An 18,184-nucleotide genomic window follows, 5' to 3' on the forward strand; every position below is an offset into this window, starting at 1 on the left:
GGGGTGTCCTGACTCACTGCAGTCCTCTCTATTAGGTTGGGTTTGAGGGAGGGGGGGAAAAAAGCAGGCTGCATGGGACATGTGCTAGGAGGACATTTGCATGATTATATTTCACACAAAGTTTACATAGGTGTTAGTGGTTTAAGAAAGAAAAATATTCTTTCTACAGAATTTTTTTTTTGGAGTTTTGCAGATATCTAAAACTCTGATTTTAATGATTTTTTATAATCCTGTGTTACTAATTAATACATGGTAAACTGAATTGCATTAAGACCAGATCTTTGCTACGTGGCAGAGTTCTGGCTTTTATCAGTCAGAAGTAGCAAGTACTAGGTGTGATGCTAGTTTTGTATTATAAAACTTATTTGCAAGCTCTTTGAAACATGCAAATGTGTACAAACCCTGAAGTCATATGTTAATATGGGGCTTCTACTCTTCCTTGAGTGGAAGAAGGCTGATACCCTACCTTTGTATAGCACCTCTGTAGTCACTAAGGCAGTGGCTCTCAACTCGTTTCAGTTCACGGACCACCAGGTCAATAAAAAAATTTTCATGGACCACCTCCTTTTTGAGACATGATAAAAAAAGAGCAGACAATGAACATTTTGGTTTGAAATTTATTTCTTACTAACAGATTTTTGGATCCTCTTCTCACTGACAAACTTTTCAATGTTTGGAGTGGTACTTGATAATCCACTGCAAGCCGATTCCTCTGTTTGGGCTTAACATGCAACAAACACGAAAATCCAGTCTCACACATATAAGTTGATGCAAATGGCAAAAGAAATCTGACTGCATGTGCTAACAGATTTGGGTAACTCCCATGCTGGTACACATCTTGAGCTGCAAAATCATTTTTCAGATCCAAGAATTCCTCCTGCAGATCCTCTGGAACACTATTAACATCTGTTGTAAAAGGATTCCTGATGAAAGATAATCCATCCCTTGTCCTGTCCACCTCCGGAAAGTATCGTTGCAATTCGTCTTGTAGCTTCCGTAAATGATCGAAAATTTGCGTCCAAATGGCTTCCTTTTCCCCCCCGACCATGGCATCCACATATGGAAATTGAACCAAATTATTGCCTTCGACTCTTACAATCCAGAGTTCCAATATGTCAAGAAAAGTCTTGATGATGCTTTGGTGAGAGAACAGATTTGCACCTTTCCCTTGCAGCTGAAGATTCAGTTTGTTCAAGATTCCAAAAATATCGACAAGATACGCAAGTTCTAAATTTGACTGCGTCAGCACATTTTGGAATTCCTCTTTCCCTTGAGCCTAGAGAAATAAATCCAACTCCTCTCTCAATTGAAAAACTCTGCTGAGTACGTTCCCTGCTGACAACCACCATACAGAAGTGTAGAACAGCAACACATCAAAGTCAGAGCCCATGTCCAGGCAAAATCTTTTGAACAGCTTGGTGTTCATAGAATCATAGAATAATAGGACTGGAAGGGACCTCGAGAGGTCATCGAGTCCAGCCCCCCGCCCTCAAGGCAGGATCAAGCTCCGTCTACACCATCCCTGACAGATGTCTATCTAACCTGTTCTTAAATATCTCCAGAGAGGGAGATTCCACCACCTCCCTTGGCAATTTATTCCAATATTTGACCACCCTGACAGTTAGGAATTTTTTCCTAATGTCCAATCTAAACCTCCCCTGCTGCACTTTAAGCCCATTACTCCTTGTCCTTGTCCTCAGAAACCAAGAGGAACAAATTTTCGCCTTCCTCCTTGTGACACCCTTTTAGATATTTGAAAACAGCTATCATGTCCCCCCTTAATCCTCTTTTTTCCAAACTAAACAAGTTCATGAAGCCTGGCTTCATAGGTCATGTTCTCTAACCTTTAATCATTCTTGTCGCTCTTCTCTGTACAATTTCTCCACATCTTTCTTGAAATGTGGCGCCCAGAACTGGACACAGTACTCCAGCTGAGGCCTAACTAGTGCAGAGTAGAGTGGCAGAATGACTTCACGAGTTTTGCTTACAACACACCTGTTGATACAACCTAGAATCATATTTGCTTTTTTTGCAACAGCATCACACTGTTGGCTCATATTCAACTTGTGGTCCACTATGACCCCTAGATCCCTTTCCGCCATGCTCCTTCCTAGACAGTAGCTTCCCATCTTGTATGTATGGAACTGATTGTTCCTTCCTAAGTGGAGCACTTTGCATTTCTCTTTATTAAACCTCATCCTGTTTACCTCTGACCATTTCTCTAACTTGCTAAGGTCATTTTGAATTATGTCCCTATCCTCCAAAGAAGTTGCAACCCCACCCAGTTTGGTATCATCTGCAAACTTAATAAGCGTACTCTCTATCCCAATATCTACATCATTGATGAAGATATTGAACAGTACGGGTCCCAAAACAGACCCTTGAGGAACTCCACTTGTTATCCCTTTCCAGCAGGATTTAGAACCATTAACAACAACTCTCTGACTACGGTTATCCAGCCAATTATGCATCCACCTTATCGTGGCCCTATCTAAGTTATATTTGCCTAGTTTATCGATAAGAATATCATGCGAGACCGTATCAAATGCCTTACTAAAGTCTAGGTATATGACATCCACCGCTTCTCCCTTATCCACAAGGCTCGTTATCCTATCAAAGAAAGCTATCAGATTAGTTTGGCATGACTTGTTCTTCACAAACCCATGCTGGCTATTCCCTATCACTTTATTACTTTCCAAGTGTTTGCATATGATTTCCTTAATTACCTGCTCCATTATCTTCCCTGGGACAGACGTTAAACTGACCGGTCTGTGTTCAGAGCCAATTATTTGATGTGATTCACCACTTTCACCAACCCTTTGAAAATGGTGTTCAGTTGATCAGGCAATGTTTTTGATGCCAAAGCTTCCCTATGAATGAAGCAATGAACTCCGGTTACCATTGAAGCATGCTGTTTCACCAGTGTTTGGAAGCCCGATCTTGAGCCCAGCATGGCAGGTGCACCATCCGTGGTGACACCCACAAGATTTACCCAATCCAGACCAAGTACTTCAAAGAAATTAACAATTTCCATCACATCCTAAGCCTGTGTCGTGGTATCAAGAGTCTTACAAAAAAGAAACTCGTCTTTGAAGTCTCCTTCAACCATGTATCGTGTGAACACCAATAGCTGAGGGCACAATGCGACGTCAGTCGATTCATCCAATTGTACGGCAAACAATGGAGACTTCCTTATTTCATCCACAACTTGTTCACTGATGTTCTGGGATATCTCATTTATCCGTCTTGATACTATGTCACTAGAGACAGATATATCATTCAGCTTCCTTGCTGCTTCCTCGCCAACAACAAGCCGCACCATCTCTTTTGCACTATGGTACGCCCACATCTTGAATACGGTGTACAGATGTGGTCTCCTCACCTCAAAAAAGATATTTTGGCCTTGGAAAGGGTTCAGAAAAGGGCAACTAAAATGATTAGGGGTTTGGAACGGGTCCCATATGAGGAGAGGTTAAAATGACTGGGACTTTTCAGTTTAGAAAAGAGGAGACTGAGGGGGGATATGATAGAGGTCTATAAAATCATGAATGGTATGGAGAGGGCCGATAAAGAAAAGTTATTTATTAGTTCCCATAATAGAAGAACTAGAGGACACCAAATGAAATTAATGGGTAGCAGGTTTAAAACTAATAAAAGAAAGTTCTTCTTCACACAGCATGTAGTCAACCTGTGGAACTCCTTGCCAGAGGAGGCTGTGAAGGCTGGGACTATAATAGAGTTTAAAGAGAAGCTGGATAAATTCATGGAGGTTAGGTCCATAAAAGGCTATTAGCCAAGGGATAAAAATGGTGTCCTTGGCCTCTGTTTGTCAGAGGCTAGAGAGGGATGGCAGGAGACAAATCGCTTGATCATTGTCTTCGGTCCACCCTCTCTGGGGCACCTGGTGCTGGCCACTGTCGGTAGACAGGATACTGGGCTAGATGGACCTTTGGTCTGACCCAGTACGGCCGTTCTTATGCTCTTATGTTATGTTCATTTCAGACCTGATAACCGCCGCTCAAAATAATCTTCATACTTTTGCAACAAGTTGGGGTGACACTTCTCAAGATGGAGTTTCAGCTTAGTCGGCTTCATTGAGTCATTCCCCAAGACTTTGAAACAAATAATACATTGTGGCAAATCCACACCTCCTTTTTCTTGACAAGTGAAGCCAAATTTGTTGTAGTCCTCCGAATACTTGCGCTTGACATTTCTTCCTGTCATTGACATTAACAACAAACTACACCATACCTGTAAAACAGCACATGTAGCACAGGACGAATGACACAGCAACTGCTCAGCATGACAGCGGCTGCTACACTGACACTCAGAGCCTCAGACAGAAGTCACTGGCAACACAATGCGGTTGCGTCCTAGGTGACTCTATGGATGATGCGCCGCATGTGTGTGAACACGGCGTAAAACAGCCTAATGGCAGTGCCTGCTCACGCCGTGTGGCTTTGGGCAATGTTCCTGCGGACCACTGAAAAAGTCTCCATGGACCACCAGTTGAGAACCACAGCACTAAGGGTATCTCTCAGCAACTAGACACTGGTGTCTTGTTTTAATATATTTTCTTTCATGCATATGGATTGATTAAAATGTGTGTGTGTGTGTGTGTGTGTGTGTGTGTGTGTGTGTGTGTGTGTGTGTATTGGTGAAAAGAAGGGGTGGGTGGTGCACATCCACACACTACCTCAATACTAGTGTTGCACATAAGAAATTTCAACCCACCCAAAAGAAAATTCAACCCAACCAAGCATAGAAAATGTTAGAGGAAACACTGGTCAAGAACTATACAAAGTTAAATATCATCTATCAAGGGCTACAACCTCACCTTGGCTACATCTACACTACAGGCTTCTTGCGCAAGAAGCCTATTGTGCTAGAGCTTTTGCGCAAAAGCTTCTCACACAAGAGCACATCCACATCTCAAAGCACATTGCAAAAGCGCAAAAAAGTTCTGATATCCATTTACAGAATGGCCATCAGAGCACCTGTGCTTTTTTCCATAGGGGCTTCTTGACTTCATGCACAATAGCTGTAGCTCTAAAAGCAGTTATGCCTCGGAAAAAATGGTTTACCTATGGTGGGAAAAGTCCCCTGTCCTGCCATGTAACTGCCCATTTAATTGCGCAAGAGCTTATTTGAGGTGTGAATGCTCCCCAAGTTTTTGTGCAAAAACCACTGGTTTTGCACAAAAACCTTGTAATGTAGAGGTAGCCCTTGTGTAAACACAGTACCATAAACTTCAAAGGAATTGCACCAATTTACATCACCTTAGAGTCTGGCCATAAAATTTGCCTTTTCATATCTGTGTACATTTGCGGGAGTTGTGTACACATTTAAGGACGTGTATCTTCAAGGCTGAATTTGAGAACACCAATGAGAGTGCTTACAGCTTCCTCAGAACATGTAAGGTCTTCCACAAAAGGCTCTTCTCCCATTTAGGAGAGAAAGCATGTGGGATAGACATAATCTATAGCAATTTTAATTTAGTTAGCATGGGCAAGGCTCAACAAATAATGCAATCTACTCGCCCATGGCGAGTAGATTGCAACCCGGAAGAGCTGGGTTTGGGCTATCTGCGCATGCGCAGATCGCCGGACAGCGCAGCTGGCAAGCAGGACTCGCCGTGGTTCGGCAAACCCTGAGCATGGGTAATAATTCTAGTGTAAGTAAAGTGGTACAGGCTTCAGTATGGGCTTGCAAAGAGTAAGTACAGTCTCAGGGGGGTAGCCGTGTTAGTCTGTAGCTATGAAAACGAGTCCTCTGGCACCTTAGGGTATGTTTGTATACACTGTACCCGTAGCTTGAAATAAGCTATGCTATTTGAGCTACACAAATTACACAGCTTACCTCAAATCAATTTCGAAATAGCTTATTTTGAAATTTGGCGCTGTCTACACAGCACTTATTTTGAAATAAATCACTATTACAAAATGTCTCAAAATCATAGAACCATAGTGCTGGAAGAGACCTCAGGAGGTCATCAAGTCCAGCCCCCTGCCGAAAGCAGGACCAATCCCAACTAAATCAACCCAGCCAGGGCTTTGTCAAGGCAAGACTTAACCTCTAGGGATGGAGATTCCACCACCTCCCTAGGTAACCCATTTCAGTCCTTCACCACCCTCCTAGTGAAATAGTTTTTCCTAATATCCAACCTATACCTCCCCCACTGTAACTTGAGACCATTGCTCCTTGTTCTGCCATCAGTCACTACTGAGTATAGCCTCTCTCCATCCTCTTTGGAACCTCCCTTCAGGAAGCTGCTAACAAATCACACCTCACTACTCTCTTCTGCAGACTAAATAAGCATAAATCCCTCAGCATCTCCTCATAGGCCATGTGCTCCAGCCCCCTACTCATTTTGGCTGCTTACTTCTCATTGAATGAGCTTTACAGGGACATCAGAATAGTGAGCCAATTATATTTTGAAATAATGGGCACTGCAATGTAGGCGTAAGCCTTAGAGACCAACAGATTTATTAGGGCATAAGCTTTCATGGGTAAAACACGTCATCAAATGAACTGGAGTGAAGTTTATAGAGGCATGAGTGTATATAAGGACACCAAAAGAAAGAGGGTACTTATGTATATGAGGTTAACGAAGTCAGGGTGAAAATGGTTCATTCATAGCAGCTGATGTGGAAACGTACATATCAAGAGAGGGGAAATTGCCTTTGTAGCACGTTAACCAGTTAAGATCCTTATTCAATCCGAAGAATTCAATACAGGTTACACCTCCCTAAACTGGGACTCTCTCATCGGGCAACATCCATGGCCTGACGGCAAGGCCGAGCCACAGCAGCCCAGCATGGGTAGCCCATCTGTGGCAACGGCAACCCAATTGGGGCTGCATGCCGCCGTGCCAACAGTGGGGCCAGAACAGCAATTATGACAGCGGGACCAGGACACCTGTGTCGCCCAACTGGAGGTAGGCAGCAGGGGACCTTCCCTGGTCTGGCAAATTCCCTCATCCAGGATCGCTCAGGTCCCAAGGGTGCCAGACCAGTAAGGTCCAATCTGTACGATCAACTGAGGATTGAATAGGGATATTAACTGACTAATGTATCACAAAGGCAATTGCCTCTCTCTTGATATCCACTTTTTTATATTAACTTCTATAAAAAAAACAAACAAACATACATATAAGAGGAACAGCTACTACCACTTAGCTTAGCAATATAAAAATTTAAAAAACAGTCAGGGAATTACAGTGTGCATCTGCAATACAAAAAAAACCAGGACTATGTAGCACTTTAGACTAACAAGATGGTTTATTAGGTGATGAGCTTTCGTGGGCCAGACCCACTTCCTCAGATCAAATTGTGGAAGAAAATAGGCATGACAAATCAAATTTCAGAACAGAGGGAGGATGGGGGAAGGGGAAATAAATGTCTGGGAGGTAATGATATTAGAGGTGATAATTGGGGAAGCTATCTTTGTAATGGGTAGGGTAATTAGCGTCTTTATTAAGACCCCGGCGTAAAGTGTCAATTTGATTTGTCCTTTTTATATGTGTTTACTTTTTTTGATTGTATCCCTTTGGTATATATGGTCATGCCTATTTTCTTCCACAATTTGATCTGAGGAAGTGGGTCTGGCCCATGAAAGCTCATCACCTAATAAACCATCTTGTTAGTCTTTAAAGTGCTACATAGTCCTGTTTTTTGTTTCAGCTAGACTAGACTAACACAGCTACATCTCTATTACTATCTGCAATACAATTCCACCACTGATTAGTTATCAAGAACCCTGAGCGAAAGAAAGCTGGCCTATAATAAGATAAAGGGGCAAATGAACAATTTGGAGAATATGTTAACAAAGTTGTCAATAAAACAGACTCCCCATAATAAGCTTGTTAACATTCACCCCAACATCCTAGAGGAAATAATTAATAAAGTTAAACCGCTGGCAACTACTTTTGAGAAAAGACATCTTTAAAAAAAGAGTAAGTCTTGAAAATGCTATTTGGCAAGACTTCTGTAGTAAAATAAAGCAGCAAGAACACAAAATAGGAAGAACCTATAGCAGTAAAGAATAATGGAACTACACACAAACAAAACAGAACAGGTTTCCGGAGAACAAATGATGCCAGGCAAACCTGACAACTTTCTTTGATTTTGATCCAGTTGAAAAAATAATGAAAGGAGTATACGGAGGATGAAATCTAAACTTGTGCAGTAGTTAATATGCTGCTTTATGAAAACTTACGTAAAAAAATCTTATTTTTTTTTATACAAACACTCTCACATAGATAAAACCCCTGGTTAAAGAAGCCTGGACAAAAAGGTAGTAATTGGAAATGAACTAGATAGGAGAAGTGTCCAAAATGCCTTCCCAGGAATCTTTTATTTCTGATTATATGTAATCATTCAAAGGAGGAAAAATACAGCCCCTAAAAGACAAATGCTACAAACCCTTGGGTGCTGCACACATCAGTGATAACAGAGACATAATACAAAGTGACTTACACAGATTAGAAATAAAGGCAGGAAATAAAATGAGATTTGGCTGGGATAAATGCAAACTAATACACTGAGGAATTATAATTCAGAATTGATACTCAAAGACAGACATATCTGGAAAGCAGTAGAGGTCTGAGGTGAGAGCAGAAATCAAAGGTGTGCTAGCAACAAATATATTGCTTGGCAAGGAAGTAACATAGGCGGCTTACACTTCTTTATTTCATGATGTGATGTCTCCTGGGTATTTGTTCCACATGAAATACTCTTAGACTATTCACTTAGACTATTATTTCTGCCCATGGCACCTTACTACCAGAAATATCAATGAGAAGAGAAACCACATGATTTAAAAGGCTAGAAAAATTCATCCTTGATTCCACTTATATTTTTAACCCAAAACTAGAATATAAAATTTACTATTAATTAAATAGTAGTTTCCATCAAACATTTAATAAACATGTAGATGATTTATTATTTACATTCATTCCTATGTTGAAAGGTATGCAATGGGAATCATTAATCTGTATAATCAATAGAGAGCTAAGCATCTTTGTAGGGGAAGAGACCCAAGAGATAGACCTGAAAAAAAAAAATCACTAACCTGCTGTGACCTTTGTCTACAGGAAAAATGCGAATAGATTTATCAAAGCTGGCAGACACAAACTCTTTCCCAGTGGGGGAGTAATCCACATCAAGAATTGCAGATACATGATCCATGTGAACCATGACAGGTGATTCCAGAAAGCGCATATCAAATGTATATAAGCTGTAAAAAAATTAAAAAATAAAAAACATTCACTATTTAAGACGACACCATGCTTTAATTTTCTTTTGGGCAGTTGAAATTTCTTATGTGCAATACCAATATTGAGGGAGTGTATTAAAACAAGGGATAGTTTAACAAGGAACAATGCTTATGATGATATTTAACATGAAATTAAGTAAAAAGAAAATTAACATTAATCTTGCAGTACATGTATCATCATTCTTTCTAACAACTCAAGCTAGTAAACACACCAAAATGCATATTAACCACACATAGCTCAGCTTAAGATGTTAAACAAATCTTTGATGTTAAACAAATCTTTCCTAACTGTCAGGGTGGTCAAATATTGGAATAAATTGCCAAGGGAGGTGGTGGAATCTCCCTCTCTGGAGATATTTAAGAACAGGTTAGATAGACATCTGTCAGGGATGGTGTAGGTGGAGCTTGGTCCTGCCTTGAGGGCGGGGGGCTGGACTCGATGACCTCTTGAGGTCCCTTCCAGTCCTATTATTCTATGATTCTATGATTTGAGTCAACTAGAAATAGTCATGCTCTTCTTGCAAATACTAATACAATATTTACTGATACTGGAAAGGAGAGTAAAAGGCATTCACTCAGGCTTATACAGTTTCTCTGGGGAATGTTTAGATTCCAAGCTATACAAGAACAAGTGAAACAGACCGGTAAAAACATAAAAATTTTCCTGGTTTGAAACTTTCACCTTCTGTGTGTTACTAACTCAAAGAGTAGAAACCCCAGTGCAAATTAACACATGGCATGAGGGTTGTTGACAGATGCATGTTTCAAAGAGCTTGCAAATCAGGTTTTGTCCTACAAAACAAATAGCATTGCACCTAGTACTTGCTACTCCTGACTGAAAAGAGCTAGAACTCTACCACATAGCAGAGATCCAGCCTTAATGCAATACAATTTACCAAGTATTAATTAGTAACACAGGATTAAAAAAAATCATTCAGATCAGTTTTAGAATCTACAACTCTCCAAAAAAGTTCTCTTAAAGTATCTTTTTCTTTCTTACCTAAAGCCATTAACAACTACGTAAGCTTTGTTTGAAATATAATCATGCAAATGTCCCAGCATGCGCACACCCACCCATGCAGCCTGCTTCTCCCCTCTCTCGCCCCTCCTCCAACCAAAACAGAGAGGATTGCAATCTGAACTGCAGAAAGTCGGTCAGGGAGACACCCCAAACCAACAGCCCCACCAACTCCACCTGACTGCAAAGATGCCAGTACCCACCCACCCACTTTCCCCAACCTACCCCTTTGCAATCTGCTCCCCTCAGCCCAGTTTCTCAGACTTGCAGGCACCATCAATCCATTTAAGAGTTAGGACAGGACACATAGCACAAACTCTCCACTAGGCGTGTTAAACTTAGATTAACTAATTAATCAAACAGTCGATGGGATTTCCATCAATTAGTGTATAAGGGCGCCTCCACCTTTGAACTGCAGCAAAAGCCCTGCCGGGCTCTTGCTAGAGTTCAAAAACGGAAGCCCCTCAGGGAGCGTGGGGATTCCTTTTGAAATGTACAGCCCCAGTGGAGATCTTGTACATTTCAAAAGGAAGCCCCACAGGGAGTGTGGGATCAGCAGGGGACCTCTCTGGCCCCATACTCCCTGTGGCACCTGAGACTTTGAAATGTACAAGAGACCTGGCAGGGCTCTTGTACATTTTAAAAGTAGAATTTCTGCAGAAGTGGCGCAAGCAGGGATTGCTTCAGACCCTGCTCATGCTGTTTCTGCTGTGCCTCTACCTCCTGCAAATGGTGCTGGAGGGGAACCGGCTTTTAAGCCAGCTTAAAAGCAACTCCTAATTCAAATGCCTACTCAAAACCCCTTTTAACCATGTCACCTGTAAGAAACCAGACATTAATGACTAGCCAGAGCTGGAAATGGGATAATTAGTTTGTGTTTTCAATATATATGTGCAGATAGAGGCATCTTGTAACACTGCATCACCCAGCCTCTCTTCCCCACACAAACTTCCTTTAAAAAGAGCTTTTCTTGAATGAAAATAGTATGCAACAGGGGCTGTCTGCCTAAATCTTTGTGTAGCATTTTGTTCACTCCAAGTGCTGCTTTAATACATACAACAACAGCAGGAAATTAGTTGAATTGCAAGTTCAGAATAGTATCAGTAAAAATGAACAATCTTGTTAATTTAATTCTGTTGCTGCTTGAAAAAGGTAGCAGGAGCAGAGGCACTGCAGCTCTGCCAACACAAGCTTAGTTTATATTTGGAACTAAAAAAAAAAAGGCAGTTATGCAGAAGTTGGCTTACGCCTCCCCAGTCACCAGGGAAAGTTCCCCAAAAGAATGAGCAAGCAGATTTTTTCAACCACTGCCTAAATGGGTTTGAGAAATTAGTAAAGGGCTTGTCTACACAGAGTTATTCTGGAAGAACTACTGTACTTTTAATTTAGATTAAGGTAGGGTGTGAATTTACTTTGTATTCAAGCCCTAAGAATGCTCTTTCACATATAAAAGACAGACCTCTTCACAGAGAGAACCTAACAATGATATATGGCAACCTGAACTCACTAAGTGAATTATAAAGATGCATAGCACCAGCATTCGAGGGTGCTTTATTCACAATGATACAGAACATTTGTTGTGACTAACATTCTATAATAGGGATGTATTAGGATACATGGATAAACAGTTACATGTGGCTCCACCTTCCTCCCCCCCCCCCCACACTGCTGCGTCTGTACCAGCAAGGAAAAAGGGGCCAGGCAGCTCCCTGCGAGTACTGGCTCCCGCCCTACCCCCTTGCCTCTGCATCAGGGAAAGCTGGCTCCCCACATGCACCAGCTCCCATAGAGCCACCTGCTCCACCCCTCATGCGGAAACATGTAAATGCTGAAAATTGCAACGGCCACGCATTTACAAATAAAACCTCCAAAACACACTTTTTAACATTCTTAATCTACAATGTTCACTCTCTCCACTATAGCTGAATAGATAACGAATTAATCTGATAAAGTCTTTTTTTTTTTAAATATATATACTGGCAGCCACCACTTCTCATAATTCTCCCACTCACATCTGCTGTTCCACCATTTAATTAACTAAAGCTTGTACAAAGTGTTGAAGATGTACAACAGTACACAAGAATTGTTACCTGCTTTATTTTTAAAACACAAATTAGAGGAATGAATAGTGGTGCCAACTTTGCAAAGATTTGTTCACTTGAGTGGTGCTACAAGTGAAGAGTTGTACTAAGCTGCTTAGAAGGCCTTACTTCATCACCAAATAAGGATGGAACAAAACATCCAATATATGCCCCTTTTCAAGGACATGGCCAGTTACCAAGTCTTTGGAAAAGAATTCTCAAGAAGAATAACTACATTAATACATTCTGGAAGAAAGCAGTGATCTCTGTTATTGGACTCCTGGCTCATTGGAAAGAAAGGTATGAAGTATATCTGGAGTGCTTCTGGGTTTAACCATCAATAGAGAGAGAGAAGGCTTTTTCCGACATCATATTAACCACTCAAGTGGCCAGTGCCTTCCAAAAATAAAACAGTGCTTTTGGGAGACAGGAAAAGCTACCAAAGGATAAGTACTAAAACTTTTTGTGAAACATATCAAGAAGGGGATTTTTTTTTTTTAAATATTCATGCCAAAATAGCTGATTAGCACACTGTGGCAGGATTCATGAGCGCTGGTAAGTTTAAAAAAAAAAAAAAACCACTTCCATTGCCAGTGGCTGAATAATCGATGTTTAATTTCCAAGCGCCATTGTCGGTTATGCTTATATCTATTCACTTTTTCTTATTGTGAGCTAAAACAATGACTCAAGAACTGCTATTTTATATCCCCATTTCCTCTTCCTACAGACAGAGTCCCTCTCATTTTGACGATCACGCATAACTTTTAGTGCAGATAAATAATACAGGCAATCAAGGACAGACAAATCTTGTTAATATAGGAACAACAGATTTAGTTAGAGAAAGAAAGTTGGAAGTACAGGCAGTCCCCGACTTACGCGGATCCGACTTATGTCGGATCCACAGTTACGAACGGGGCTCGCCCCGGAGGACACGGACTGTGGGACCTCGCGGTCCTGCCGCCCATGTACTCCGGGGCTTTCTCCGCGTCTCCCTGGTCTGCAGACCAGGAAGACGCGGAGCAAAGCTGCGGAGGGGCTCGGGCAGCGGGACAGCCCAGACGCCCCGCGGCTGTCCCACTGCTGGCGTCCTCAGAGGCTTTGCTCCCGGTCTCCCTGGTCTGCTGGTCTCCAGCAGACCAGGGAGACTGCGAGCAAAGCTGCGGAGGACCCAGGCGGCGGGACCACGGCGTGTCTCAGTCCGCCGCCCGCATCTTCCTGGTCTGCTGGGGGGGGGGGGCGCGCAGCTAGTACGCCCCCCTCCTCTCCCCCAGCAGACTAGGCTTTTCTCCGGACGCCTGTGGCAGAGCAGCTGGGGTGCTGCCGGTTGGTCCCACAGCGCCGCTCTGGGTGCTACTGGACCAACCCGGCAGCACCCCAGCTGCTCTGCCCCAGGCGTCCTAATTCAGCCGCAACTCTGCCTCGGGCTTCCTGTAGTCAGCGCTGGTCAGTTTCAGCAGCGGCTGAATCAGGACGCCTGGGGCAGAGCAGATGGGGTGTTGCTGGGTTGGTCCAGTAGCGCCGAGGAGCGGCGCTACTGGAGCAATCCAGCAGCACCCCAGCTGCTCTGCCCCAGGCGTCCCCAAGTCAGCTGCTGCTGAAACTGACCAGCGCTGACTACAGGAAGCCCGAGGCAGAGTTGCTCTTCCCCAGGCTTCCTGGAATCAGCTGCTGATTAGTTTCAGCAGCAGCTGTCTTGGGGACGCTTGGGGTTCTTAAGTTGATTCTGTATGTAAGTCGGAACTGGCGGTCAGTTTCAGCAGCAGCTGAATCTGGACGCCAGTTCTGACTTACATACAGATTCAACTTAAGAACAAACCTACAGTCCCTATCTTGTACGTAACCCGGTGACTGCCTGTACAACAGTAGCTTGTGCATACATAGTCCCACAGCCCTCCTTAGTATGTGCTTGTAAATGTAGGGTACAAGTCATGCAGTTTTTCAACTCTCTCACTGACTAATGCCAAATAAGGACTGCTGCGCTAAGCCACTGGAGAACAAAATGATGGCTAATTTTTAGTAAAAGACAGTGTATTAATTCCAGCTATTGTTTCATAGGGAAAATGTGACATTCTATTTAATACAAGTTTTAAAAACAACAAAACGTATAATTCTCTAATTAGTCATATATTTAAGTGAATCAAACATGAAAAGTGACTTTATAAAAATATTGTAGAATAAGGATGAACTAGTAAGATTTAGGTAAATAAACTAACAGGGACAATTAAAAAGTGAAATCATGCTTACTTATGGTCCTCATTTGCTGAAGTGAAAATAAAAGCTTCCATGGGGTTCCAACAGAGTGTATTTGTCCTCATGTCCAAGATAACCTGAGAAAAGTTGCATATTATTACATTGTTATAAGTAATAAATAGTGGCCATTCTCCTAACGCACTAAATCTCCCAATATATTTGGAAACCAGGTAAACAATTCCATTCTCAGATGCAGAAACCGAAGCAGAAAGGTGAAGTCCCATACCTGAGGCCACAGAGCATTTAAGTCGCAGTGCAAGGATTAGGACTCAGGACTTTCTATCTTAAATTAGGAGATCTTTCCTTCAGACTATACTGCAATTAAAGTTCTCTGTAGAGAGGTGTCACGCAGAAGGGCTATGTCATGTGCAGGGAATACCATTCCTGAGCTGGTCCATTGAGCTAGTTTTAAATGCCTTCCTGAAGACCCACTTCTTCCATGCTGCAAACAGGAACTTCACAGTTTAAAGTCTACTTATCTATTCAATGTATTTATCTCATAAAAGTCACCTTTGAGGAATGATGCAATGGATTAATCTTTGCTAAGTAGCCACAACAAATTAATACTGACTCCGTCCTCTCTGCAACTACTCCTCGCGCCCCCGCTTTATTATGTCTTTGTATTATGTCAAAAAATACTGTTTATTAATTCTGCAGGCCACTGATGATGTCTTTATTAGTTTTAAGAAGTTCTTAGCAGTTTTGGGTGGGTGCAATTATTATAATACCGTAGATATACAAATAAAAAATGGGCCCTGTGACACTGGCAGTAAATTGCTTCAACAGTCAGGAATTTTGCATCCTGAGCTTGTGGAAACCAGATGGCCACAGAAGAGACCAGCTTCATCTTAAAGTACAAGGGATGTAGCTGACAGCTACCCTAGGAAGAACACACACACTTTGCTCATAGCCAATTGGATGAAAGGTATTAGGAAGACATATGTTCTATTCTTCCACCTTGAAGTAGAGTCCTGCAATGATCATGACAGCTGGGAAACTGTTGGGGGCAAGGAAAAAAATCTAATGTTATCTAATAATAGATTAACTCTGGTCTCTGCTGAAAGTACAAGGGATGGAGCTTCCAACCACGATATCACAAGAGTTATCTGAACATAGTGATTCTTCCTGCCACATATTAAATAGATAACACAGAATTTATTAATAAGTGAGCAATTCAAACAGAATTTCCACAACTCAGTAGGTTAACTGTAATCCAAGTCAAAGTTTTGTATTTAATTTTTATTCTATACAACTCTCCCTGCCCCCTCCCTTTCTTCTTAGCTTGTTATTAGTGGATAAAAATTTCAGGGTCTTTTTAACTAACTGACAGTAATTGAACTTTGCACAGTTTACACCAGAGCCACAAAAATAAATGTATAGCCCAGTTCTTACTATACTGCTATAGATTTATAATATCATGGATCTCTTGAAGTTTAGAAGCATATTTCTATGTGTGACCATTTCAATAGGAAAGTCCAGATTCTGCACTACAAAACACTAATTTCCAGAGGCAATCTACATCAAGGATTGAATCTCATTGTGACAAGTATTGGATGCTTTAATTGATTTCTATTCTAAAGAAGGCCAGTATTTTAAAAAAGGCACAATAGGTGTATATACTGGGCTTCCATACAAACACAACTGTCATCAAGACGAGTCAGTTGTTGAATCTATTAACCACAATACCTGTTCATAAATACTCAACTGTGAATTATCTTGCACTTAATGGTTTGCCTAAAATATTTTTGTAAAGACAAGTGTGTATAAAACAATGTATATAAACATTATTTGACAAATATTTATTCGGTTAAGTAGAAATGTATTGATCACACTACAGTATTTAACTCAAGCAAGCTAAAAAAATGTATTTCCATTTATAAATGTGTGCAAGCTCAGTTTTTCAGTACAGCCTAAATTGGGTCTACTTTTCGACTGAAAATCTTTTAAGAGTTAAAAAAAAGTTACTTTGCCTCCCCCTCTGCTAAGAAAAATAAAGTTAGGTGTAGAAGCATTACATTAAACAAAATCAATTAAAACTCACTGTCAATGTGTGTCAGACTGGGCACAAGTTATAGAGAGAGCATGACAGTCAATCTGATATGAAAACAAGACCCTTTTTTATCCCTTTGCATGGTTTAAATCCCCAAATCTTAACCCCAGATTAGGTTAAAAGGTTCAAATTAAAGAGAGAACACACTCAAAGAACTTCCATTTCATTCAAAATCCCCTATGCTTACTGGCTATGTCTACACTTGCAGAGCAGTTTCACCAGTGATACGGAACTGGTAAAAGAAAAGCACTGGTTTGTGTACTAACTTAGGGTCACAGGTGTCAAAGTATTTACATTTGCAACACCTCCATCCCTGATGAGAGCAACGATAAGTGTGCACTTGCTAAGAAAATAGAAAGGAGAGTTCAAAGTTTCAGGAGATGGGTCGGACTTCAGTTTACCTGACAGTAGAGATTCTGGCTACAGCAATCGGTCACCCAGGCACTGTGGAATACCCTGTGGAGGCTAAAAGTTCTATGAACGGGAAGAATAGTTCTTCACTTGCACATCACGACAAAAGCATCGCTGGAAAGAGCTGTACACCTCTCATGGAAGTGGTTTTCTTTTTGTGGTGAAACTTCAGAGTCTCACTGCAAAAATTCATTGACAATAACTCCCAGTTTTTATACAAAAAAGATGTTTTTTCTTTTTTAAGTGACAAATATAGACAAGCCCTATGCCAAGAACTAACTTTACACTATCTGGGGTCTTTCCATGTGAACATGCTACTGAAGTGTTGAATTACCAAAACTGCTATCAATCTTTTATGAACAAATCTTTACAAAAACACAAAGAAAATAAAGTTACCTTCTTTAATGGAGTTGATTGCCTCATGTCATACAGCACAATATTTCTATCTGAAGCACAGCTTCCCAAAAGATAGGTCTAAAAAATAATTATGCCATTATATCAGGTACCACTTTCTAAAGTGATGAAAGCAAACCAAAAATAGGACAGTGAGTAGATATTTTCAATTAGTATATATTTTATACCAAATATCTAATCAACGCTGTTTTGCTAATTTAAGTACAGATATTGCCATTGTTTTCTAACACATGACTCTTGATATTTCAATAAAACTCTCTGAAGAAAGGCAGTCACAGACCAGGAACAGAGTCTTGAATTTTCTCTGTCAAAAAATGTTGGTGTCAAAAGTTTTATGTACCTACACAGGGAATCTGAGGGCTATTTTAGAAATAACTTTGTGCCAAACAAGAAATCAGAACCCATCCATTTTCCCCCGGGACTCTCACATATACACCATCTAATCTAAAGCATGGTACATTCTAAGGCTGTAAAAGGTTAACTGTTTATCTGGTAAGCATTAGCCTTACAGGCATGCTTACCTGGTAACCAGTTAATCTTCCCATGGAGGACTGAGCGGCAGAACCGCAGCTACAGGGGCCCCTGCCTGGAGCAGCCCAGCTGCTTTGCACTAGCCCTCCACAGTTAACCAGTTGGATTATTAAAATTATATAATTTAACCGATTAACTTTTTAAAATGGGTAT

The 18,184-nt window shown here is 41.2% G+C and overlaps 1 protein-coding gene across 1 annotated transcript in view; it reads right to left on the reverse strand.

Annotated features, from left to right (window-relative positions):
* Window positions 1-18,184, reverse strand: part of DCAF13 (DDB1 and CUL4 associated factor 13) — a 59,876-nt gene that overhangs the window by 28,788 nt on the left and 12,904 nt on the right. The window contains exons 6-8 of the mRNA XM_006122393.5: window positions 17,483-17,560; window positions 14,620-14,702; window positions 9,073-9,237 (exon numbers count right to left, since the gene is read on the reverse strand). Coding sequence (XP_006122455.2) covers window positions 9,073-9,237; window positions 14,620-14,702; window positions 17,483-17,560 — 326 coding nt within the window. The remainder of the gene's footprint in view (window positions 1-9,072; window positions 9,238-14,619; window positions 14,703-17,482; window positions 17,561-18,184) is intronic.

Source organism: Pelodiscus sinensis, chromosome 2, assembly GCF_052426305.1.
Source record: "Pelodiscus sinensis isolate ZL-2025 chromosome 2, ASM5242630v1, whole genome shotgun sequence".
In the NCBI taxonomy this organism is placed as follows: Eukaryota; Metazoa; Chordata; order Testudines; family Trionychidae; genus Pelodiscus; species Pelodiscus sinensis.